The 24,803-nt window shown below is 48.8% G+C and overlaps 1 protein-coding gene across 1 annotated transcript; it reads left to right on the top strand.

The window, feature by feature from the left end:
* Nucleotides 1-71: 71 nt before the first annotated feature.
* On the top strand, nucleotides 72-22,582 carry LOC122388359 (sodium/potassium-transporting ATPase subunit beta-2-like). Its single transcript, XM_043379426.1, has 6 exons — nucleotides 72-542; nucleotides 16,064-16,207; nucleotides 19,187-19,306; nucleotides 19,961-20,253; nucleotides 20,562-20,736; nucleotides 21,680-22,582. The coding sequence occupies exons 1-6, from the start codon at nucleotides 455-457 to the stop codon at nucleotides 21,781-21,783; spliced, it is 924 nt and encodes a 307-aa protein (XP_043235361.1). The 5' UTR covers nucleotides 72-454; the 3' UTR covers nucleotides 21,784-22,582.
* The last annotated feature ends 2,221 nt before the right edge of the window (nucleotides 22,583-24,803 follow it).

The raw sequence follows: 24,803 nt of genomic DNA, 5'->3' as shown, positions 1-24,803 counted from the left end.
AAACAATCGAATTTTATAATACGTTTTTCTAAAGTGACATGAAAAACCAATTATTGTTGTTCTTGATAGAGGCGACAAAATGATTCCCTATTTTGTACTCGATTGATTTTTTTTCAAAAATTGACTTTTACATTAAATCATCGAATATTTTATTCAAAAACCGTAACATATTTAGATGAAAATATATTGATAGTAAAGAAGCGAAAATAATTGATTTATTAGAAGAAACAACAAAAGACATGCAAAACACGAGTATAAATCAAGCATACTATGCGTCTTCTCTTTAAACACTCCCATTTGTATTTTCGTAGTTGTCGGTTGAAGTGTGGAGCGTGAGGGCGTGACTCCTTGGTGGCCATGCTACGGGTTTTAATGATCTAGTGTTTTTGTATAGTGCGTGATATATGTTTTGAAGTGTTCAGATCGTTCCCGATCTGTTAAAAACTTTTTAGATATGCCTGCAAAGCCGCATCAAAGCTTAAGAGACTTCATATGGAACAGCGATGAAAAGAAGTTTTTGGGGCGGACTGGCGGTAGCTGGTGTAAGTACATATTGTTATTTATCGATCTATATCATGGTTCAGTCAGTTCCACGACACGAGTCTGTTAAAAAAGGAATTTTAGTCTGTTTGTCTCGCTGTCTGCATAGGCGGCGGAACGGGGAGGGCACCGGGGCACTGTGCCCCCCTTTGATTTTGGCATTTTAACATTAGCCCTATGGTCGTTGCATGGAAAGAATGGGACCAAAAGTCGGCAGTGCCTGGGCCCCTCCTTAATCGACGGTGTTCCGCCGCTACTGGCTGCCTGCTGGCAGATCCAGTGCAAGTGGGAGACATCTTGATCTATCTTAAAACAAAAAGGGGGAATTGTCCATTATTTCAATTTGCCCCTCCTGCAGCACCTCAAATTTGCAAAAATTGTAAGTTCTTCTGACATTGACAGAAAACTTAATGTTAAAGCTCTTAATTTTAAGGTGCGCAGGAACTAGGAAGCCATAAAGAAATAATAATCTTGATCTTCATTTTTTGTTGGAGAAGTGTTGGAGACATTGATTTGGAGAGAGTGAGTTATGGATCTTGATCTGCCAGGGGTCAGTGTCTAAGATAGGGATACCTAGCTTGTGGGTGGGGGCCTATGAAAAATTTATCAATGAACTCTGCTTAGTACTTAAGCTTGACATTTACCGGCCTATGTTCATGGTCTATCGATCTTCCTACCTACCAAACAGCAGCTGTGCGAAACACCCCAATGTTGATGTATCGCCCAAATCCATAGCCACCTATGTTATTGCATTCCAGAATATTTTGTTTTCTGGGGACTTTTGGTTTGCACCTTTTAGCTTAAGCTAATGAAGTAGAGAACAAAACGAGAGGTCATTCCTTCCTAACCTAAATATTCTGGTCTGAGTCTGAACAATTGATTTTTAAATTAAATGTGAAATTATTTGTCCTCTTCAAATATTTGTCTAGTTGATTTCATATTTCCTATCATGGGTAACTCCATAACAATTGTTTTGCTGAGACACTCATTAACCTGGCTGATGGTTATCAACCAGGATGCTTTCAATTTTCACCACAGCAAAATCTGACCCAATCCAATTTGGATGGTGAATGTCTAACCTGCCACATCCAAATCCAGCCACTAATGTTGGTGCTTTCCTGTCTCCCAGCCACAGCTGGGCTGGATGCTGAAGGTTTACAGTTTCTTGGCATTTCTCTTTAAAACCAGGAGCAGTAGACTAGATACCAAACCTTATGAATTTCACTAACCATAACTCTTTGCTGTCCCAGTCTCTATGAAAAGTATTAGGTAGTTCCGGTCCCGAACTCTAGGGAACACTACGAGTGGCTGTGGAAGCTCTTAGGAGCTTACAATTAGCTACGTGGCCTATTGCGTGGGTCGCTCCGTTTGGCGGGGTTTGGCGGGTGGTTCCAGGAGCAGGAACTGCCACCAGTGGGCGATCGGCCTTTACTCAGCCAACAGAGTGTCTAGATCACGGAGGCGTCAGGCATGAGCCCAATGGCAACTTAGCGGCCCCCGGCTAAGAGGCGTTGGGCGAGGGCAGACAGATGCCGGAGAGAGCGAGGGAGAGGGAGGGAGGGTGGGAGGGAGAGAGATAAGCGGAGCGGGCGTACAGGGCAAAAAATAATGGCACCGAAAGATCAGTCTTTATGAGGCACACTGAATGATGCACCTACTTTTTGTTGGAAAAGACCAAAATCAAATTTGACCTCAGCTAACCTTGAAACCTTGCTCACAATATTTGCAGGTGCTAGTCATGTATTTGCCTTTTATTTTGCACCTACCAGTGTTGCTGAAGCACCAGTAAGCTAAAAGTTGTGATACTGATTACTGCATCATTAACTTGCGCCGTGCTGGTGGACTGTTTTCTGTGGAGTGCTAGTTTTTTTTTGGGGGGGAGGGAGCGTTTTCACGTCCCCACCGTGTAATTCGGCTCTTGGGCCACGTAGTGACACGCGGTAAGCGGCAATCGAAGAGCGTCAAAAATCATGACAAATATTTTGGTCATTTTTAGGTCAGGTCAAAGGTCAAGTCACCACATGTCATCAAAGGTGAAATTTAGTCTTTCAATAATTTTGGAAACTGCCAGTGGCTAACTCGGGAACCAATGGAGCTACAGCGCCGCGGAAAAGCGCATTCGATAGCCCTTTTATAGACCTTTCTGAATATTGCTCTCAGATTTGACCTCAGGTCAACGATTTAGCCTCCAGAGGCGAAAAACTAAAAATAGCTGTTTTCACGTTTTTCGGTTATAACTTTTGACTTAGCAGAGCCACATTACTTTTGCCAGCATCGTGTTCCTCTCGTCGAGACGCATTGAATGAGCTGTAATTGACCTTGAACGGTCATTTTGAAAATTTGACCTCAGGTCAAGGTCATGACCTGACCGGAAAGGGTCATGCTGCATATAAATCGATCCGTATCGTCGAGCTGAACCTATATGACGTGTTTTCACCGCTTTAGCACGTCTCTATCAAAAGTTGTAGCCAAAGTTTTCTCCCATTGACTTAGGTATAATAGAGAGTTTGTAAAATTGACCTGACCCTAGGTCACAGCTAGAAAAATCCGAGATATGCATTTTATGCATACTGTTATTCTTATCAATCGCTGAAAGTTTCAAAGTGATCGCTCAGTCGGTGAAGCTGTAGCGAACCTTTGAACTTTTTCTGAGGTAAGGTCACTTGACGTGACCTGGGGACCTGACCCTGAACGTCCCGGTTCTGAAATTTTCACAACATGTGTGAAAAAGATGTTTGAACAGGTGTACTAAAAACGGGCGCCGTTTTTTTTTTTAGATATTCGCGAAAAACCTGGGGGGGGGGGGCGTAAAAACGCCTCCCCACCAGCACGGCGCGGGCTAATTGCTAAATGAAGAAATTTTAAAATGGGAAAATAGGTAAAGCTATAATGAAATATTGATTTTAATCCTCGCCCGTATTGGTGTGTTGCCAGCCGCGAACGTATAAGGGGGGGGGGGGGGTTGCCGTTTGGCCCCTGATCGAGCTAGAGCTTCGCGGAAAAAAACGAGCATGCTGCCCGTGACGAGAGGAAGCCGATGATACCCTATGTTAAAGGGACCCTCCCACCTTCAAAAAAGTTAATGAATTGGCATGAAAATGATGTCGCTCGATTCAGAAAGAGCAAAAACGAATATCTACCAAATTTCACCGAAAAATATTCACCGGTTTTTCAAGATATTAGACTTTTACTTTTGTTTACTTTTTTGGGATCTCCGCTGTTCCTAGCGACTTCATTTTAGAAGTGCGGCGTTCGCGGCAGATGTTGCGCGCAAATAGCATATACCACCACTGCTTTACAAAAATGTTAGTATAAGGTTTTAAAATCGTTAGATCACCGCTGACGTCACAAATTCTAAGGGGGCATCTCAATGCATTAGCCCCTTAGAATCCGAAAACTGCAAGTTTGAAATTCCATTTCTCCGAATTAAAGCATTTTTCGATGTTGTGAGTGCTCAAACCGGTATTTGCAGGCCATGGCCACCAATTTGGCTATCTCAACTTAAAACTAATGTTAAGGTGGGAGGGTCCCTTTAAGGTCCTAGGTCATTGGTTGACCTTCCAGGTCAGTCCAATGATCCCAAAGTCGGGAAAATCGTGACCTGTTGGAACGTCGTAAAGTGTGGCTGCTATAGGGTTTTAGGGGTGCTGATCACGAATGTTATGTTAGTTTTGATCCCAGATGTCTTCATGCACTTAGGCCAGGCTGGGTCAGGTCAGGTCAACCAGAAGGGGTCCTGCCGGGTATGCGTAGTACGTGTCATTCGCTCTGACAGATTCGTAACATATTACGAAGGCACCAAAACTACTTCGTAAATGTTCATATGGCTGCTAAATTTGAATTCAGCTCCAAAAACTAGCCGAGAAACATGTAAAACTCGAAAAAGTGAAAGGAGGTCATCAAAGGTCAGTGACATGACCTGACCTGACCTTTAGGTGACCTTGACACCCACCCTGATACATGGGGGCAACATCATATCACATGTTTGAACGCTTGAAACCACGTAAAGACTGCAAACGCGCGGCTAATGCGAGCCGACATACGCCCAATTGCGACACCGACCAAACATGGTCTCGAGAAATAGGTTACAGGTCAAAGGTCATTTGGGTCAGGGTCATGAAATTTTCAGGGTAGGTGTAAAATTGAGCAACTCGAGGGTACTGAAAGTTTTGTCGCGATCGGCCGCTTTTTACGCGAGTTATTCGCGAAAAGCCGAAGGGGTCCGTTTCCCCCCCCCCCTCCCCTATACGGGCGAGGGTTAAGCCATCCCCTTCTTAAGGTGTTAAACCCCTCCCCCCCCCCCCTGCGGTTTTCCACGAATATCTCAGAAACGGCGGCAACGCGCCGCCTCCATTTTGGCACACAATATCATGCATCTTGTCTTCAAATGTGGTGAAAATTTCCGACGCAGGCCTTTCAAGGTCAGTTCGCTATGTCACGTCAAGCGACCTTGCCCCAGAAAAAAGTTTTACTGCTCGCCAAAGCTACGCCAACTAAATGATGGCTTTGAAACTTTCGGCAATACATAAGAGCATAAGCATTTATAAAGGGTATGTCTCGGAATTTTTGTTTCAGTGGCCTAAGGTCAGGTCAATTTTGGGACCTTTCCATGGTAAGTCAATGGGAGTAAATTAAATTGCACTTTTTTCGAAGAAAGTCATACAAAACACTCAAACATCGGTTTATTGGTAAACATGACACATTGATTCGGAAAAAGTACCCGTGACTCCTCTTTATGTCCCTGAGGTCATCTCAGGTCATGAAAATTTCCAGCAGTTTTTTTACCAAGAGTTTTAAAAGAGGCATCATAGACCTGTGTATGAGGCATACTAAATCAATGAAAACACCTTAGATTTGTTCAGCTTAACGATACGGGTCAACTGCAGACTTTGACATTAAATATCACCGAATTAAAGCATTTCGTGATGTTTGAGTGCCCAAACTGTTGCAAGCCAGGGAACCAACTTGGCTATCTCAACTCACTCGCAAAATGACCTTGTTGTCGGCGCGCCCTTAACCCAATATCTCAACTCACTAATGTGAGGACGGGATGGTCACTTAAAGACTGCTATCATATGCGCTTTTCTTGGGTTCTGTAGCTCTATCCGTTTCCGAGTTATGTGCCGGTTTGTCGAAAATTGTCTAGCTAGGCGAAATTTGACCTTCCGTGGCCTCTGGCGACCTGTCCTTAAAAAAATAACAGAATAAATTTCTTCATTATTTTTTACGCTCTTTCGAACGCCGCCTACCGTGCAGGGTTGTATACGACTCAATCAATAGCAATCAATTCAATCACGACAAATTTGGGAAACCAATCAAATCAATCAAATCAGAGCAGTTTTCGGGAATTGATTCAATCGACTCAAACGCGACAATGAAAGGAATCAATCAACTCAATCAAACGACTCAAACCAAGACATACATTAGGTTTTTTGCCCCACCAACTTGGAAAAGTGTCCATGGCAGTCTGGTGTACCTACCTACCTACCTACCTACCTACCTACCTACAGAAGAAACATAAAAATATTGTCATTTAAAATTATAAATTGCCATGCCATTCAAAGCGTCTATGTAATAAGGAAGGATACCTAGTGATGGACAGGTGGATCATAATATTGAGGTTCAATGGGTAGAATTGGAGCAGAAGATTCATTTAATGGGTGCAAAATAACCCAGTAGTTGACTCGACCCTATAACCCAAATCACCACCTTTGTGTGTGTGTTGACTAGGTACCTACCCACTGAAAAATACATTTTGATTTAAATGAATTCAATTGTGCTAGGCAGGTACCTATTCGCACCCCTCTTCCCCCCTCAACTCGCTGCATTTGGCCATTTAGGTACCTACTGATTCGTCCATTTACACTAAGTACCAGTATAACGCCTTATGGGGCGACTAACGGAGCGAGCGAGAGGGTGGGCCTTGCACGTGCGAAATTTCGAGGGGGTACCTCCAACTGACTTGTGCACGGCACCCTACTAACCGGTCTCTAGCGATGTGCCAAATTTGAGCACAATCGGCCCAGCCGTTCTCGAGATCTGGAAGCGGCACCCTGCACGTGCGCACGTGCAAAATGGGTCCCAACTGACTTGTGCACGGCACCCTACTAACTGGTCACTAACCGTGTACCAAATTTGAGCGCCATCGGTCCAGCCGTTCTCGAGATCTGGAAACGACCCCTGCACGTGCGCACGTGCAGCAGCACCCCAACCTTAACACATGCAGATGAATTATCTGATGGAGACCTAACTGTCTACCGAGTTTCAATTCAATCGGCCCAACCGTTGTGCCGTTATTGAGGTTGCAATTTTGGGGGTTCTTAAAAAATGTCCAAGTTTACCACGCGCCACGTGCGGTGGTTGGCAAGAACGCATGGTGGCCATCACACCACAGAACTTTTACGTCCAAGTGACATTCAGTAAAGAAGACCGCTTGTCAATCGGATGTCCCGTTCCTAAGATATTAGCTTTTGAAGAGCGTCCCCACGGCCGGCCGGCCGGCCGCTCATACTCAGAAATTTCCGTTAATCTAAGGAAAGACTCCGCTCGCTTCGCTCGCTCCGTAATCAGATATTGCAGTTGAAAGTTGGCTGCTTGGATTTTGGCAGTGTTCGTGATTTGGCCATTTACCCTACACCATGTCTATTTTAATGGATAATATGCATCAATAACATACCAGTATAACGCCTTTTGGGGCGACTAACGAAGCGAGCGAGAGGGTGGGCCTTGCACGTGCGAAATTGCGAGGGGGTACCTCCAACTGACTTGTGCACGGCACCCTACTAACCGGTCTCTAGCGATGTGCCAAATTTGGGCACAATCGGCCCAGCCGTTCTCGAGATCTGGAAGCGGCACCCTGCACGTGCGCACGTGCAAAATGGTTCCCAACTGACTTGTGCACGGCACCCTACTAACCGGTCCCTAACTGTGTACCAAATTTGAGCGCAATCGGTCGAGCCGTTCTCGAGATCTGGAAACGACCCCTGCACGTGCGCACGCGCAGCAGCACCCCAACTCTGGCACATGGATATGCAGTGCCAAGTGGGTGCCTACCTACATGCCAACTTTCAGCGCAATCGGCCAAGTAGTTACCGAGATATTGCAACAATTACAAAACGGACACCTCTTCTTTTTGCACGTGGCACGTGCATAAGGGGTCACTCACATGCATCAGGAATAGTCCAATAGTTGGTAGAAGGAATGGAGCTACCCTACAAAAATCACCGCGTGTAAATCGGTCAAGTGGTTGCTGAGATATAAGCCTCGCAAAAGCGTGACCACGGCCGGCCGGCCGCTCATACTCAGAAATTTCCGTTAATCTAAGGAAAGACTACGCTCGCTCCGCTCGCTCCGTAATTAACCATAGGGAAATAGAAATAAATATCTTACCTGCATGTGACGGTTTCAGTTAGACAGAGACTGATGGGCAGCCTGAAAAATCTTTCCACACAATGTGCATTTGAGACGTGGGATGTTGTCAGATTGGGAAGGAAGAGATTTGAAGTATTTAGCGGTCCACGACTCTGGACGTGGCATGTCAATGTTAGGTACCTATGTGAAGAATTCAAAACATTTTATTGCAATAAAATTTGAGACTGTTAGGACTGGGGGATAGGGATGAGGATTAAAAATATATTTAAAAGGAAATGGAGAGGGCAGGGACCACAGGGACTCTGGAACCACAGGATGTTTTGCCAATAAGTATGCTATAAGCTTTAATAAATCCTTATTCTACGTCTTTTGATTTTTTGGTAAGATGACGTCATTGATTATCATGTAGTATGGTAGATCATACTTAGATTTCCGTGGCATACTTAGATTTCCGAAAAGCATTTGACTCTGTCCCACACAACCGACTTCTGAAAAAGTTGAGGTGTTCTGGGATATCCGGCAAACTTCTCAAGTGGATTGAGGCATTTCTTTCCGGACGCAATCAAAAAGTCGTTGTAAACGGAAGCCTTTCAGACTCATTGGCTGTCAGAAGCGGAGTTCCTCAAGGCTCGGTCCTGGGACCCCTCTTGTTTCTGTTGTTTGTCGACGATATCCCCTCTGTGGTAGACTGTTCTGTGAAAATATTCGCCGATGATACAAAGCTCTATCGGGACGTGTCAACGCTTTATGACAGTGACTCGAGCTCTGCAGCCGCTGAGGTTGTGAAACTGGCTGTCGCCCAACAAAGGGCTGGCAGGAACCATTCCACTCAACTTACCCAGCGCGCCCCTGAAGAGCGACGTCTGAACACGGTTGGAGCCCTGCCTGAGGATGATGAAGAGGGAGAGGTGGCTGTCTCTCATGTCAGAGATGTCAGATACCACTCTGCCCGACCATCGCCTATGCAGCAGGCGCGAGACCCGATGGCCGTAACGACACTTCAAGGCGATATTGGTGGAATGGTCTGACCGATGGCAGCTCCCATTTAACGAGGGGAAGTGCAAGATCCTGCATCTGGGACGGAACAATCCTCGAATCAAGTAGGGTAAGGGCGGGTAAGAGTACGCGGGCGATAAGAGTACGCATCAGCTGTTTCGGTTGCTTAGCAACGCGGGTTTGTCGAGTTCATGAAGTGACATGAAGCCGCCAGTGCGTGCATGTCACCAACGGAACGTGGGCGTTGAGCGGCGACGCTGTTGAGTTTAAGGCGATGAATATTATTTTCGAGCGTTATGATATTATTATGATATGGTACAATAATTTTGATACTTGGCAGTTGAGATAAGGTACATTTCCGTGATTGTTGTGGGAAACTTGTGAGGTTATCTGGGGAAATACTGTACAGTGCAATATTCTGTTTGCGAAGTTTTGCACAACGTTTCGGGGTTGCTTGTGCGCGAATTGCATGTACGGTAAGAGGACGCACTGTTCAGGAGGGTAAGAGTACGCAGAATTATACAATAAATCGAATATACAGAAATATAGAATTATTAATCTATCGCTCAGTGACGTTTGTTTTGTAGGTATATCATCAATGGAGCACTGTGATGCAGATGCGTACCCGAAATTCTTCCAAATACGAGTTATTCTCCTTTTTGATTGTGCATTTTTTAAGAAACGCACGACATGATTATTTCCTGATTTATAGACTTGAAAGAATTATTTTATGTTTTCCTTTTTCGATACTAGAATTAACTTAAATGCCTTCTGAGTTTGAAGTTAAGCATTTGGACAGTGCAAGCTGCATAGGTGTGTGTTCATATGCTTGCGTACTCCACCCGCCTGGCGTGCGTACTCTTACACACCCCATATGGTAAGAGTACGCAAGTGCAACGGTTCAGAAAATGTCAGTTTTAGACCACTTCCATTTACGCTGAAGGATCGTTGCCCCATGGGTTGATGGCTAATTCAATGAACTTTAATATTCCCTATTTGCGATTTCTTTCCTTCAAATATTAAACAAATGAGAGCAAGAAATCCACTAAGTGCGTACTCTTATACGACTTCACCCTACACCATGAGAGGGGTTGAACTAGAGGCGGTGGAAACAGAACGCGATCTTGGTGTCCACATTGACTCTTCGCTTAAATTTCGCAAGCAAGCTGCCACTGCTGCGGCGAAGGCCAACCAGATCCTGGCAGTCATTAGGCGTTCATTCGAGCTTATCGACGAGTTCACACTCCCACTGCTGTACAAGACTCTGGTACGCCCACACTTGGAGTTCGGAAATGTGGCATGGGGTCCGTTCAACCGCGCGGATCAACTCCTTATTGAAAAGGTCCAAAGGAGAGCAACACGCCTGGTGGCCTCGATTAGACACCTCCCCTATGAAGTACGACTGCAAACCCTAAAACTGCCTACACTGTCCTACCGTCGACGACGTGGAGATATGATCCAGATGTACCAGCTGTTCAATGGAGGGGTCGACCTGTCTCCGGAGGATTTCTTTTCGACTGCCACTGACGATCGTACCCGAGGCCACTCGCGCAAAGTCCAGAAGCCCAGAGCTGAAAGCCGACCAAGAAGGCAGTCGTTCAGTGTGAGGGTTGTCAACGATTGGAATAGCTTGCCCTCGTCGGTCGTCGGAGCTGTCTCTGTCGAACAGTTCAAATCAAGACTGGACGCCCATTGGGCAAACATCAGGTATCTGATACCTGACAGGAGTTAGACAAGTCCCACATGTTACGAGCTCGATGAGAACGGTTCCCTACAGGCATAGTAGCCTCTAAATTCCGATCAAATTAAGGTAAGGTAAGGTAAGATCATCATAAGATAAATCGGTTGTACAACACCAATTTCGTTTTAATTATTATTTCATTTGAAATAAAACCACTTAATAATATTCGGTAAAATATTTTAAGGAAAATGAATATCTTAAATTAAATATATTATGCTTAGGCTCTCAGGAGAAATGCATCAACAAACGTTCTGTTGCAAATTAAACAATGCAGCAAATTAGCTATTAATTAGGTACGTAAACGTAATTAGCGAGACGAAAACGGCGCTTTTGTTTCAGTTATTTTTGTAGGGGTTTCAGATATTTATAGATTTCAGTGGGTTGTTTCTGAGGAGATGTGGAGATGTGAATTATTAATTAATCACACTTTATTAGTATATAGGGCCTTCCACTTTATCATCTGGATTAAAAAAAAAAAACGTTTCCTGCTGAGTGCAGAAAGGTAGGTAGGTGCATCGCCAGGTTCTATCACCGGGATTGGAGCAGTTATTGCAGTTGAAAGTCAAAGTTGGCTGTTCATGTTTAGGCCCTGTTCTTTATTTGGCCATCTACCCCCGATAGGCGTTATCACAAGTGTATTCGCGGCCATTGGGGCGACGTAAGAAAAGAAGAAACCAACTGGCCCCAAGAACTTTAAATTATCAGTTAGCATGCACCTTTTCCTTGATGTGTAGAGAATTTACCATTATTTGTTACAGAAAATTGCATTTAAAATCTTCCATTTATGCTTTTTTCATCGTCTGCACAATATGTTCTTTTACTAAGCTAGAAACACTAATTAGAAATAGTTCCCGCATCATCAAGAACAATAGGGAAGGCTTGAAGTGAATAAAATAAGTCAAACGGTTTTGTAATCTATGTGAAGGCACTTCTAAAATTGCCTGTAGAAATATTGAAGGCAAAAGTTCAACTTTTTCACAAGACGGATGTCTATAAACCTATTTAACTTGTGACAACTCAGCCGGTATTTCGTCGCCTCCAGCCCAGCTTTCCCTAGTGACCGATAGAGGCGCTGCTATCGATGTCCGCCCGTGCCGCCTAACGCATATTGCAGTTGTGATGACAAGCAGTTTTCAGTGTAGTTTTGTGATCTTTGATGTCATCAATTGGTGTCATTATTTTTCGTCAACTAAAACTTATTTGAACTTTCCATTCAATCGACTCAATCATACCAGTCACTCTGATTTTCGGGAATCAAATCAGTCAACCAGTCGCTTAAGTCAAACGAGTCAGTCAACCAGTCATCTCGAAAAGTCAATCGACTCAATCCAATCAACTCAAAATACGCGTTGAAACAAATCAATCAATTCAATCGACTTGATTGGTATACAACCGTGTGTCGCTGCGTGGCCCAGTGGCGGCTCAGCCCACCCGCAGCAGGGCGTGAAAATCCAGAAGCCCCAATGGGGCACGTGTCAATAAACCATTGACGAGGATTTTGCATACCACAAAAAATATAACAAAGACTGATTACTTTGTTTGATGGCGCTTTTAAAGGGACCCTCCCACCTTAACATTAGTTTTGAGTTGAGATAGCCAAGTTTGCGGCCAGGCTCAGAAACCACCATTTATCCTGGTCGCAACCCCCGCAGCTTTATGGTGTTCAAGAAATTTCTTCCCTTTACTTGCAGGGTGGGACCAGCGTGGTCCCTATCTCTTAACCATTACGGGAATCTGATGACGTCATCAGGCTTTCGAACGTCCGTTAAATGTTTGACTAAAACGTTTTGTAGCACGCGGTGGTATATGCTGCTTTGCGCGCAACAAATGCCGCACTTTCAAATAAAGTCGCTAGGAACAGCGGAGATCCCAAAAAGTAAACAAAAGTAAAAGTCTAATATCTTGAAAACCGGTGAATATTTTTCGATGAAATTTGGTAGATATTCGTTTTTGCTCTTTCTGAACCGAGCAACATCACTTTCATGCCAATCCATTAACTTTTTTGAAGGTGGGAGGGTCCCTTTCATGCGAGCCACTGCTGGCCCCCGATATGGTTGTGTACGAGGGGCGTTCAAAAAGTTCCCGGCCCGACCATGAAGGAGTTGGAATTTCGGCCTGCAACGCGGTGTGTTCAATGATGTGTTATTGGAATGTCCACTTACGTAGCCATTAACCAATCTGCCCTGTGATTGGTTCATGCTGCTAATTAATCGTAACATAGTTTGCCATTCCCGGTCAGAATGAGCGACGCCCAGAAGAGAACAGTGATTTGGTTCACGTATTGCAGAAAAATGCATCAAACGTTATTCACGAAAAGCTAGTGCCAACACATGTTGGGGTTTGTCTTTCTTACAGTAGCGTCAAAAAGTGGGCATCTCTGTTCAATTTTGGTCCACAGATCATTAATGGTCAACGCCGCAGTGGCCAGTCATCAACAGCATTGACTCAAGAAAATGTGAAAAATAAGCAATTCTTTGTGAAAATGGCACATGTTCTGGTCTGGAACAACGCAGCAGAAGCAGCGGTGTCTATCAGGTTCCTCAAAGCCATTCTTGGACAGCGCATTGATATGTTTAAGATCTCTGCAAGATGCATCCCCCGTTTGCTGACTCCAGAGGAAAGGCAAACTCGAAAGGAGGCGTAACGCGAAAATTTTGGCCTCTATATTGAAAATCCAAAAGAGTTCATTGAACTACTTGTTATCGTGGAGGGATAGTGGGTGTCACACGTTGACCCCAAGGGCGTGACCGAGTTGCACAAGTGAAAGCACACTGAGTAAAGGCCACCAAATGTGTGCGACGTGTTTAAGTCAGACGGCAAGGTGACAGTGGTTGCATTTTGGGATGCTGGTGGGGCCCTGCTCGTCAACTTTCTAAAACAGGGGCGCACAATTAATGATGAAAGCTACACCTCCCTTCGATAACAGTAGCGAGCAGTGCAGATATCAAGGAGAGACTAGGGAAGCTGGCTAAAATTGTGCGCCTGATCCATGGCCACGCACCAGCACACATGAGCAGGGTGACGATCAGCGAAGCAGTGAGCTGTGGCTTCGAGTTGTTGTCACAGCCACTTTTTTCTCCGTACCTTGCACCCTCAGGTTGCCACCTCTTCCCCAACATAAGGAAATTGCTTAGCGTGGCAACTTCGCGGACAGCAAGGAGACAAAAGCAGCCGTCTTGGACGTGCCAGATGCGTCCAAAACCCACTTGGCTATGGAGACCCAGGGGCCTCTCGCGAAGCGCTGCGCGAAATGTTTTTGTCTTAGCGCTGGTTATTTGACTAAATGAACATTTTTGGTCTAATAAGTCGACGTCGTATCTCTGCTCCTTCATGGTCGGGCCGAGAACTTTTTGAACGCCCCTCGTACATATAGCGGACGCCGGTCAGCGATGTCAGTGGCCTCTCCTCAGTGGGGATTTATGCCGCCAATCCCTGCTCCCACCCAATGATCCGGACCGAGCCGGCGACGTCACTGCCGGCGGGTGACGTCACCGTCGGTGTGTGACGTCACTGTCTTGGGCTGACGTCGGCGCCTACGCCTGATTGGTGTGCCGGCTCCACTCGGGGTCAGCGGAGCGTGGAGCCGCGGGGCGGACTCGGCCCCAGTGCTGGCAGTGACGGTCCGCCGCCCGCCCTCTCTGCCGCCTCGGGCGCCGGCTAATGATCCCCAGCACTCAGCAGTGCCCGTGGCTCCCAGACCGAGACATGGCCTGGGTTTGAAATGAGTAGTTGTTGGTGTTTAGCTCATAAAGTTGCTTGCTGTGTTCGTACAGTTTTGATATTCGTGGTTGCGTGACGGCCACCGGCCTGTGATCTGTCGCCCGTTCTCCTCCTTGCCCCCCCCCCCCCTCGCCGGTGTCCGGGCGGAGCGCGCGAGGTGGGACGCCGTTAGTCGACACCGACGAGTCGCTCGTTATCGAGTATCGAGCCGCCGACGGTGCCGACGGTCTGTTTGTCTAGCGGCGGACGGCGTGTTAGCGCGGCGGGAGAAATGACGCGCTGGCAGCCGGAGCGGCGGAAGGTATCGGGACGGGTGGCGGGACTGTGGTGGGCTGAAACACCGCCCCACTCCCGTCGATGTCGTCTTTTCCACTTGCCGTGCCGTGTGTCGTTTTATACGACATCGTTGTTGGCCAGCCTCTAACGGTTCGTGACGGATCATTATGTGCTTCGTGTTGAACGCTCGTACTGAAATTGCAGAAATACTACAACCTGCCGCGTGCACTCGGAATGTCCGTTCGATCACGCCACGACTAATGCACGGCTAAACGTCCATTTGTCATGTCATTTAGTTTCTGCCGGCGATACAGTTTTCACCACCAACACCAGACCAATGACACGCCCGATTCTTTCCTTTCCTCTCACTCACACACCCTCCTCTGGTTTACCCGATCTCCATCGCGGCGCGCGGGCTACCTACCTCCCCTCCCCTCCTCTCCCCTCCCACACACCTTACTCCCCTCCCACCTGCCGTCTGGGCCTCCGCTGGTATGTATTGCTCGGAGGCGGCCCGGTCAGCTCCCGGCTGGCTCATGCAGTCGGCATCCGGTGGCGCCGTTTCCTGCGCCGCGGCGCCGCGCGGGGCTGCACGGGGCCCCCGCTCGCGGCCCGTGCCTGCACCGCACCTGGGCGGTGCATTGTGTAACCACGGCGCAGTAGAGCCACACCGCGTCTGAGCCTGCATGACTCATGGACGAAGGATAGGGGGTGGGGGGCGACGAGGGGCTTCCTGTCCAGGCGGGGCCGGGCAAGCAGATGTGTTTGTGGAGGAGTGTGCTGTATTTTGGGTTTTTATTGCATCCATTTCTGATCCAAGTCGAGAGTGTTACATACTCGGTGGCGGTGTTTCTATCGAAAGATAACCGTAGCGCTTCAAACTGTGCAATTTTACAGCACCTTACTAGCAAACAAATGGAAACATGGTGACCTGACTTACCTGTATACAATGTAATAGGTCCCATATGATGTCGTGGGTTGCCTGACCCGACGGAACGCCAAATGCTAATTTGCGTCTCGTCATTAAAATAATGATACTGGCTTTCCGAAGTCATAAATGAAGGAACTTTGATACGATAAACGTATATTCAAACGATGCCAGCATTCCCAGCAAATCAACCATCCTTTTTCTCATATGGTGCTCCTTACGGCAATTTCATGCAGCTTGAAACGAGATTGACTCAATCGAAATCGGTCACTGGCTAGTTTTCATTAGCTTGATGTGTTCTCTCATTGAGCCTGGATTTCTAAGTCAATGATATCGTTAATTTTGTTCGTTATAATTCACCGTGCACTCGTCTAAATATTTATGTGCTAAATTTGTCGATAATCTGTCTAATGCACTTACCGCAGCGTGACATTGGATGTGGACGTATGTGCAGTATGCAGCATCTAATGAGACGCTGTCTCCCTTTTCAGTGAAGATCGGTATCTTCTACGTCATATTCTACGCGTGTCTGTTGGCGTTCTGGGTGTTATGTCTGGTGATATTTCTACAAACGCTGAATCTCCGAGAACCACGGTGGACGGCGAAGAGTGGCAGCTTAATAGGACTCAACCCAGGTCAGTAACGCTTCGGTGCTGTTCTTCGCTGTTCTTTCGTTGTATATGTGTCCTTGTCATTGAATGGTGTTTTTCTTCATTTGTATTTTGATGCTGAGACGCATTGTTGTTCTGATGTCCACATTGACAAGAAAACGGCAATAGCACGGGAATATTAAAAGAGGGTAGAAATAAATTTTAGAAAAAAATGCAGCACAAAATAGTGAGGTTGATATAACATAGAACGAAATTGATCTTAAATCCTCGCCGTGCTAGGGGGTGGGCATTTTTACGCCTTCCCCCCCCCCACCCCCACCCCGCAGGTTTTCGCGAATGTCTAAAAACGCTTCTTTGGCACACCTTATCTTGCATCTTAGCTGCAGATGTGAAAATATCAGATCCAGGTATTCCAAGGTCAGCTCACCAGTCACGTCAAGTGACATTACCTCATACAGGGTGATCGAAAACAAAGTGTCACCCCTAATTTAAAAGCCATATAACTCGCGATTGGTTGGTCGTGCGACTTTGCGCCAGGCAGCATAAGAAAGAGCATACAATTTCCTTTCGAATGGATGTAAATATGCATGGTTTATGCCGCAAACGAAGATGTAGCTATTTAAAAAGTATGTTAAGGACGCAATTTGGCGTGTTCAAAAGTTTGGTTGTGCGAATTTGTACTTTTGACAGAGTTTTTGATCTGACAGCTCACGTGACAGCTCACGTGAGCATTTTTCTTAACTGTTCCATGGTTACCGCTGCATAAAATTGATAATCCGGTAGTGCAGGTTGTCGCAATGTTTCGCTAGTTACCGGCGAATTTGTGAATAATGAGGCCGCATGTTTGCAAGGAAGATCTGATAAAGTCTGCCTTGCCTAAGGTCAGCTGAGAAACGAGTCTAAGGTTAGCTGAGAAGCAGTCTGCGGTGAACAACATACATACACTCCATGTGTAATGTGTAAGGTGTGTGTCATGTTGAGTTACGATACTCATTGTTCTCGTTCAGCGGTGTCCGTTCCCGTTCGGTGAATTTCGTTTCACGTGAAAGCCGCACATTGACTGGTTTTTGGGCCCATGGGGACATGATTTGGAATAGAAAACAATCATGAATACATTCAATTGAAAAAAAAATTGCCTGCTCTTTCTGATGCTGCCTGGCGCGAAGTAATCCGACCTACCAGTCGCGAGTTATGTAGATTTTAAGTTAGGGGTGACACTTTTTTCGATCACCCTGTAGTTCCAACGCTCGCCATAGCTACCTGACTGAACGTTTGCTTAAAACGTTTACAGATTGATAAGTGCATCAGTGTGTGCAAAATGTTTATCTCAGAACCTCGATATCGGTGACCTAGGGTCAGGTCAATTTGTGACCCCTCCTCCCCCCGCAAATTGACAAAAGATGATCTTTATGCCCCCGAGATCATCTCAGTTCATGAAAGGTCTGCAGCAGTTTTTTTACAATAACTTTTGATAGACATGCTAGAGCCATCAAAACACATTGATTTTGTTCAGCTCGAGATTTTGTTCAGCTCGACAATAAAGATCGACTGATGTGCTGACTTGTTGATCTTTTTTCTTGACCTTGAACTTAGACCATTTTTGAATGTTCTTTTAAGGTCAAATTAGAGTTCATTCGACGCGTTTCGAAGAGAGAAACACAATGCTGCCAAAATCATCGTGCCGGTTTTGAACCGAAAGGTATAGCAGAGAAATATTTTCCGTAAAACATCAATTTTATCTTGAGGCGCAGACTTCTCTATAGAAAAATCTGTGCTTAAGGCCAAACCGTTGATCTTTTTTCTGAATGTCTGACTGTACCACAGATTCTGAGTCAGGGTATCATAAAACTTGCCAACGAGCTTTTAAAAAGATAGTGCATGGTGTATAGTGCTCAAATTCCTTTTCTCTGACGACGACTTTGCCGTTTGGCCTGGAGGCTGGAAACAATGCTCGTTTGGAGCAGTGAACGTCATTTCCATCCCGAGTCGGCGACCCTCGCTCGGCAGCGGACCCGAGCGCTGATCAATAGGATCCCGGCTTCCTCTGACGTTGGCCACAATCGGCTCAGAACTGAGGGGAGATAAGCGTGTCTCGTCCGTCCCTCCGACTTTGTGTCTGTGATTCTTCGACTAACCCGGCCGCCCAAACGAGGCTAAAGATGATCTCGTTGAGGTCAAGTAATTATATATGAACTAAAATAAAATGACACAGCACCACGATTAATGATGCCACGCTATATTTGTCTGATTTCCTGCCCTCGCATTAACCAACGTTTGTGTGATCCCCCGGTCATGAGCCGTGGCCATTGGCGAACCATTGTCCACCTGCCGTGTGATCGGTCCCCTGTGACCGGTACCGATACTACCTCGGTCGTAATTAACTAATTGTTACAATTGCCTAAGTGAGTGGCGGCAATCAGTAGGAGTGCTGATGCTAGTAACTGGTGCACTGTCCCGTAGTGCGGCATTCTGTTACTGGAGTCTAATAACATCCCCTACAAAAGGCTGAACATCGCCCAAAGAGTGGTGTGGTGTGCCATCGTTAAAACCTATCCTGTAGAACTGAGCAGCAGAATTCCGCACGCTTGATATCGGTGTGACATTGCATTCGTAATGATTTTTAAGCAGCTTTTAATGCAACTTAATTCTGATGACGTTTGATGTCGTAATATGTCAGCGATGCAAAATCACCTTACAGATTTGACATTTGCCTTTCCCATATTCAAAGCTCGTTGTTACACAACTTCAATCCGATTGTTTCATGCGTCCAATTAGATTTGACTCTCGGCTTCGAGTCATCATTCGGGCATCTTATATACTAGCCGCGAGGTGAACTGGTTGACCAAGAGTATATGTTTATGGCTCGGTTCGTAAGTGTTCGTAAAGGTACTGCGGTATCACTGATACTCTGTTGCACTGACCTGCCCTGTGCTCCCGGTCTCTTTATAGCTACCCTCTGTCCTGCCGTCTGTATAACTGACCGCGCTCTGTCCTGCCGTGCAGGTCTCGGTTTCCGTCCACGGCCGCCGGCCAAATCCATCGAGAGCACGCTGATCTGGTTCAACCGCGGCAAGGCTGAGAACTGGGGCCACTGGGTGAAGGAGCTCACCAACGTCACTGAGTGTGAGTTGTGAGAACTGGGGTCACTGGGTGAAGGAGCTCACCAACGTCACTGAGTGTGAGTTGTGAGAACTGGGGCCACTGGGTGAAGGAGCTCACCAACGTCACTGAGTGTGAGTGAGGAGAACTGGGGACACTGGGTGAAGGAGCTCACCAACGTCTTTGAGTGTGAGTTGGGAGAACTGGGGACACTGGGTGAAGGAACTCACCAACGTCACTGAGTGTGAGTTAGGAGAACTGGGGACACTGGGTGAAGGAGCTCACCAACGTCACTGAGTGTGAGTTGTGAGAACTGGGGCCACTGGGTGAAGGAGCTCACCAACGTCACTGAGTGTGAGTGAGGAGAACTGGGGACACTGGGTGAAGGAGCTCACCAACGTCTTTGAGTGTGAGTTGGGAGAACTGGGGACACTGGGTGAAGGAACTCACCAACGTCACAGAGTGAGTTATCGCTGATCGCCCGCGGCGGAGGCGGGGCGCAGTCACTCCAAACAGGGGATTTGGCCTTCATGGATGAGTTGTAGTGCTGCACAGGGTGGCAATTATGTGTGCAATATAATCCGACAGAAGTGCCCCAGTGGCCGTCCGCCCCTGAGACTGAGCGCCCGGTGTGCACCGCTCCCTCCACTGACCCGCTGCTGTGTGCCGCCCCGGCAGCGTACCGATTCGTCGACCCGAACGCCGGCGCCCAGCTGACCACCTGCGACTACGACAAGCCGGCCAACGAGAACCAGTTCTGCGAGTTCAAAATCGACGAGCTCGGCGGCTTTTGCACCAAGGAGCGCCGCTTTGGCTACGAGGAGGGCCGCCCGTGCATCATCGTCAAGCTGAACAAGATCTACGACTGGCTGCCCGACTTCTACCCCAGCGTCAAGGACCTGCCGGCACACATGCCGAACGCCGTGAAGGACATCATCGCCAAGGACTTTGCCGAGCCGGTCACTCAGAACGTGAGTGTGCAGGCGCGGCGAGCGCGCGGGCCACGCGTGAATGGGTCAGTGGCTGGTGTGATCAGTGAAGGGCTTATTACTGCTCACGGGAACAAATGATGAGGACGGCTGTGTTCATATCGTGTGATATTTTACTACAGCGTTGTTCCTACAAAGGTTTTACCGTTTTCGGGACCGTTAATGGCCTCATTTGTGGTGTCGACATTGGTCTAACGTCCGACACTGTTTGTCCAGCTGGTCTAATTGGGGGACTGCGGACCGTCACCAGCTGTTGTCCCGTCTGACACCCTCCCCGCTACCGTCCGCAGATCACCCGACAGAACGTGTGGATCTCGTGCGAGGGTGAGAACCCGGCCGACATTGAGAACATCGGCCTGGTCAACTACTACCCGCACCCGGGCTTCCCGACCTACTACTACCCGTTCACCAACGTGCAGGGTTACCAGAGTCCGCTGGTCGCCGTCGAGTTCGCCGACGTCAAATGTGAGTAATTCCACGGGACGGTTGGGGCGGGGGGAGGAGGGCCAGTTTTTCATGGGACCAATGGGAGATGTTTTGTCATGGCTTCTGGTTCAGTGAGAAAACATAGTTTCATTGATTCTTTCGTTTTTTTTTTTTTTTTGCTGTCAAAGCTTTCTTATTTTGGATAGAAATGAATCGTATGACAATCAAAATAAAATAATGCGACGCTTTATTGCGCCCAAACCAGGTCATCGGGCCTCACATTCCGTGGCTATGTGTCGTGTGTGATAAAAATATTCATTTGCCTGCTCTGGGGTTTGGTAGGGACGTTTTTGTGCCCGTCTGCAGTTCGGATTCTAACTAGCAAATTCCGTACAGACGTATGTTTTTCTGTGTTTCTGCGGAGTTGTGTATTTGTCTGCTCGGCGGCGTCTTCCGTCGACACTCGGCCGCCGAACCGTGGCCTCGGCCCGCCCCGACCCGCCGGATGTGCCAGATTAGGGTGGCCGCCGGGGTCTATTGTTCCCTTTCGCCCCTTACCGGACGCCTGCCCGCACCGCTGGCACCGTGACGCAGCGGGGGCGTCCTGGGCCTTATGGCGGGGGCGCCATGGTCCTTATAGCGGGGCGCCCTGGTCCTTATATCGGGGGCGTCTTGGTCCTTATAGGCGGGGGCTTCCTGACTTCCAGCGGGGGCGTCTTGATCCTTATAGCCCGGCGTCTTGGTCCTGTACAGCAGGGCCTTTAAGTCCTGTACACCGGGGATGTCTTGGTCCGGTATGCCGGGGGCGTCTCGACCCTTTATAGCCAGGGGCGTCTTGATCCTGAGTGGCGGGCATCTCGGTCCTGTGTCTCGTATGCGACGCCGACTCACCCCGTGCCCCGAGTCTCGGGCGTGTTATTGGTGTCATATTACCTCGAGTGCGCGCTGTGCCACTCCTGACTGCGGCCCCTCCATCTTCCAGCCGGTGTGCTGATCAACATCGAGTGCAAGGCCTGGGCCAGGAACATCCACCACGACCGGAAGGAGCGGCGCGGCTCGGTGCACTTTGAGCTGATGGTGGACTAGTGCCGCGCGCCCGGCGCCCGTAGTCGACCTACGTAGCCAGCACCTGGCGGGCGCGGCCGAGCCGAGCGGAGAGGAGGGGAAGGGAGGGCGCACTGCCGGACGGCGGCGGCCGCAGCTGCCGCCGGCGAGACTCGATCCGACCGGACCGCGGCCGGGAGCCATCCCGGCCGCCGAGAGAGAGTGGAGCAGCGACAGAGCCGGAGCGAGAGGGAGTGAGATAGCGCCGGCCCCGACTGCGGGCTCTGTAGGAGTGCACGGACCCAGAGCGCCAGTGGTCAGTCAGCCGACAGAGGGTACATGTGTTCCGGCCGCGGCCGACCGTCTGTTTCACCGTGTTTTATCGTTTGTCTCATTTTGTTCGTTGTTCTAAATGACAGTGACGTAGACGCGACCGACCGGTCAGAGATGTCAAATTGTTTGCTCAATCGGTCGGAGTTCCGTTTTAGCGCTGTGCGAGTCGCTGCATGTACTTATGCCCGTCCCTTCTGCTGGATAGGTGGGGTGGGGAAGGGAGGGAGGGGGAGGGGGCACCGCCGATAGGCCTGCCATTCGTCCAGCATTCCACACAATCGAGAGAATCTCTCCACGCATTTATGGTAGTTAGAACCAGCGGAGTTGGAGCCGGCGAGTGGCGGAGCTAGATCTGAGGGCGCCTCCGCCGCCCGATCGTTAACTAGGCAGCTACGTGTGGGCGCGCGCCGGGCGCCGTAGTGTGACTGTGTGGCAGCTAAAGGCATTCCAGCGACGCATGGCGCGCCGCCGAGCCGCGTGTTCGATGAATAAATCCCGGAGGTGATGTGCCGACTGGTGTGACGCTGCGGAACGTGATGGTGACGGGCAGATGAAGTGGGGAAGACGGCGGTGACTGAATGGGGGCGGGGGCTGGCGGCGGGACAGAGAGCGTGGGAGCTGCTGGCGGGCAGAGGATGACGGGAAGGCGGTGTCGCCGGCGGCTCTGACTGGCAGAGACGGCGGCGGTGCTGGCAGAGGGGAGGCGGCGCCGGCGGTGACACGGGTAGAGGAGGGAGGCGCCCGTCGCCCGGCCGCCGCCGCGGGGATCGATGCTGGATGGAGGCCGTCCAGACAGCTCTGGGTCAGAGCGGGGAGCTGGGCACGGCGCTGAGGGAGGCGGCCGGCGCCGAACCACCCCTTCCGACAGCCAGCGCCCGGTCCGACCGCGCGTGGAGCCACGCTATTGGAATATAAACAAGCCAACCCACCTCGGAACCCAGCAGAGTTGCCAGAAGAAGCCCAGTTCCATGAGTATTGAGTTCAGTCTGAAACCCACTCGGCCATAACGCCGCCCACGAGTCACCCCGGCGCTCCTCGCCAGGCACGACATAACCGGGATCCCCAGATTCTGAAACCGGGGCACGTCCGCTCACAAACCACTGAACCTGGGTCGCCAGACGGGTCAGATTTCTGCCGCTGACCATCAGTGTCCCGTGGAGGCGGGTACGTGAGGGGTGACTGAGCGCTCCTGGCGGCAGAGGACGGCCCGCTCGGCGGCCGTGAACGAGAACGCTGTCCACAGATGGCGCTGGCAGCGGGCTCCTGCAGTTATACTGTACCGCACGACACGGCGCCTGAAGTTACACTGTTCCGCACGACACGGCGCCCGCCTGCAGTTATACTGTGCCGCACGACAAAGCGCGCCTGCAGTTATACTGTACCGCGCGACATGGCGCCCGCCTGCAATTATACTGTACCGCACGACACGGCGCCCGCCTGCAGTCATACTGTACCGCACGACATGGCGCACACACCGGCAATAGCGTGCCTCTCTCCGAACCAGAATGATAATATGGCGGTAGTTAACGAGCCGTTTTATGTTTTACCTTAAAACCAGTAAAACGCCTTTTGGGCGAAGAACGAGCGAGCGAGATAGTGAGCCCTGCACGTGCAGAAGGGCGAGAGGGTACTTCCAACGGGCTTGTGCAAAGCACCCTTCTAACCGGTCGCTAGCGGTGTACCAAATTTGAACGCAATGGGCCCAGCCGTTCCTGAGATCTGGAAGCGGCATTCTGCGCGTGCGCACGTGCAAACGGGGTCCAAAATGACTTTTGCACGGCACCCTACTAACCGGTCCCCAACCGTGTACCAAATTTGAGCGCAATCGGCCCAGCCGTTCTCGAGATCTGGAAACGCCCCCTGCACGTGCGCACGTGCAGTAGCACCCTAACCGCAACACATGGGAATGCATTGCCTGGTGGGTGCCTACCTGTATGCCAAGTTTCAGCGAAATCGCCCCAGTAATTACCGAGTTACTGAAATGGGAACAAATTTGGCACCTCTTATTGTTGTATTTTGCACGTGCAGTGGGGGTCACTCACATAGATGAAGAGTATCCGACCTTTGGTAGAAGGGATGCAGCTACCCTATAAAAATGACCGCAAGACAATCGCTCAAGCCGCTGCTGAGATATGGGCCTCTCAAAATCATTACTTTTGCAAAACTGCTTGAACACCCTTGACTTTTCACGTGGCACGTGCCACGGCGGTCACTGAGATGTATCAAAAGTAGTCAATTACGGGGTAGAAGGGATGGGGCTACCCAGCACAAAAGACCGCAGGCCATTCGGTCCAGCGGTTGCTGAGATATAAGCCTCTCAAAAGCGTTACAGGCCGGGCCGGGCCGGGCCGCTCATACTGAGATTTTTCCGTTATATTGAAAAGACTTCGCTTCGCTCGCTGCGCTCGCTCGCTCGTAACCAGATGATATAAAATGTTTCTCCCCATATAATTTAAGGTCACAATGCGTCAGCACTACAATATACCTACTCTACAGTTAGGTATAACTGCAATACAATATATAGGCAATATTACCTAAAAACACGACTTTTCCCCGTACACTGAGCTCCAATGGTTGGCGCTTGTTTGGTTGGTGGGTTAGAATCTAAGGGAAAACATCTTACTCTCAGCATAACTTCTTACAACACTAAACAATCTGGTAACCTTGAAATGGTATGGACAACTACATATACTCAGTAGTTGACCACTTCCGACAAACTTTCGGTGACA

The sequence above is a fragment of the Amphibalanus amphitrite genome, unplaced genomic scaffold (genome assembly GCF_019059575.1).
Source record: "Amphibalanus amphitrite isolate SeventyFive unplaced genomic scaffold, NRLGWU_Aamphi_draft 000001F_arrow, whole genome shotgun sequence".
Taxonomy (NCBI): domain Eukaryota; kingdom Metazoa; phylum Arthropoda; class Thecostraca; order Balanomorpha; family Balanidae; genus Amphibalanus; species Amphibalanus amphitrite.
Note: the sequence above shows the minus strand (reverse complement) of the source record. Positions and strands in the feature narration are given on the sequence as shown.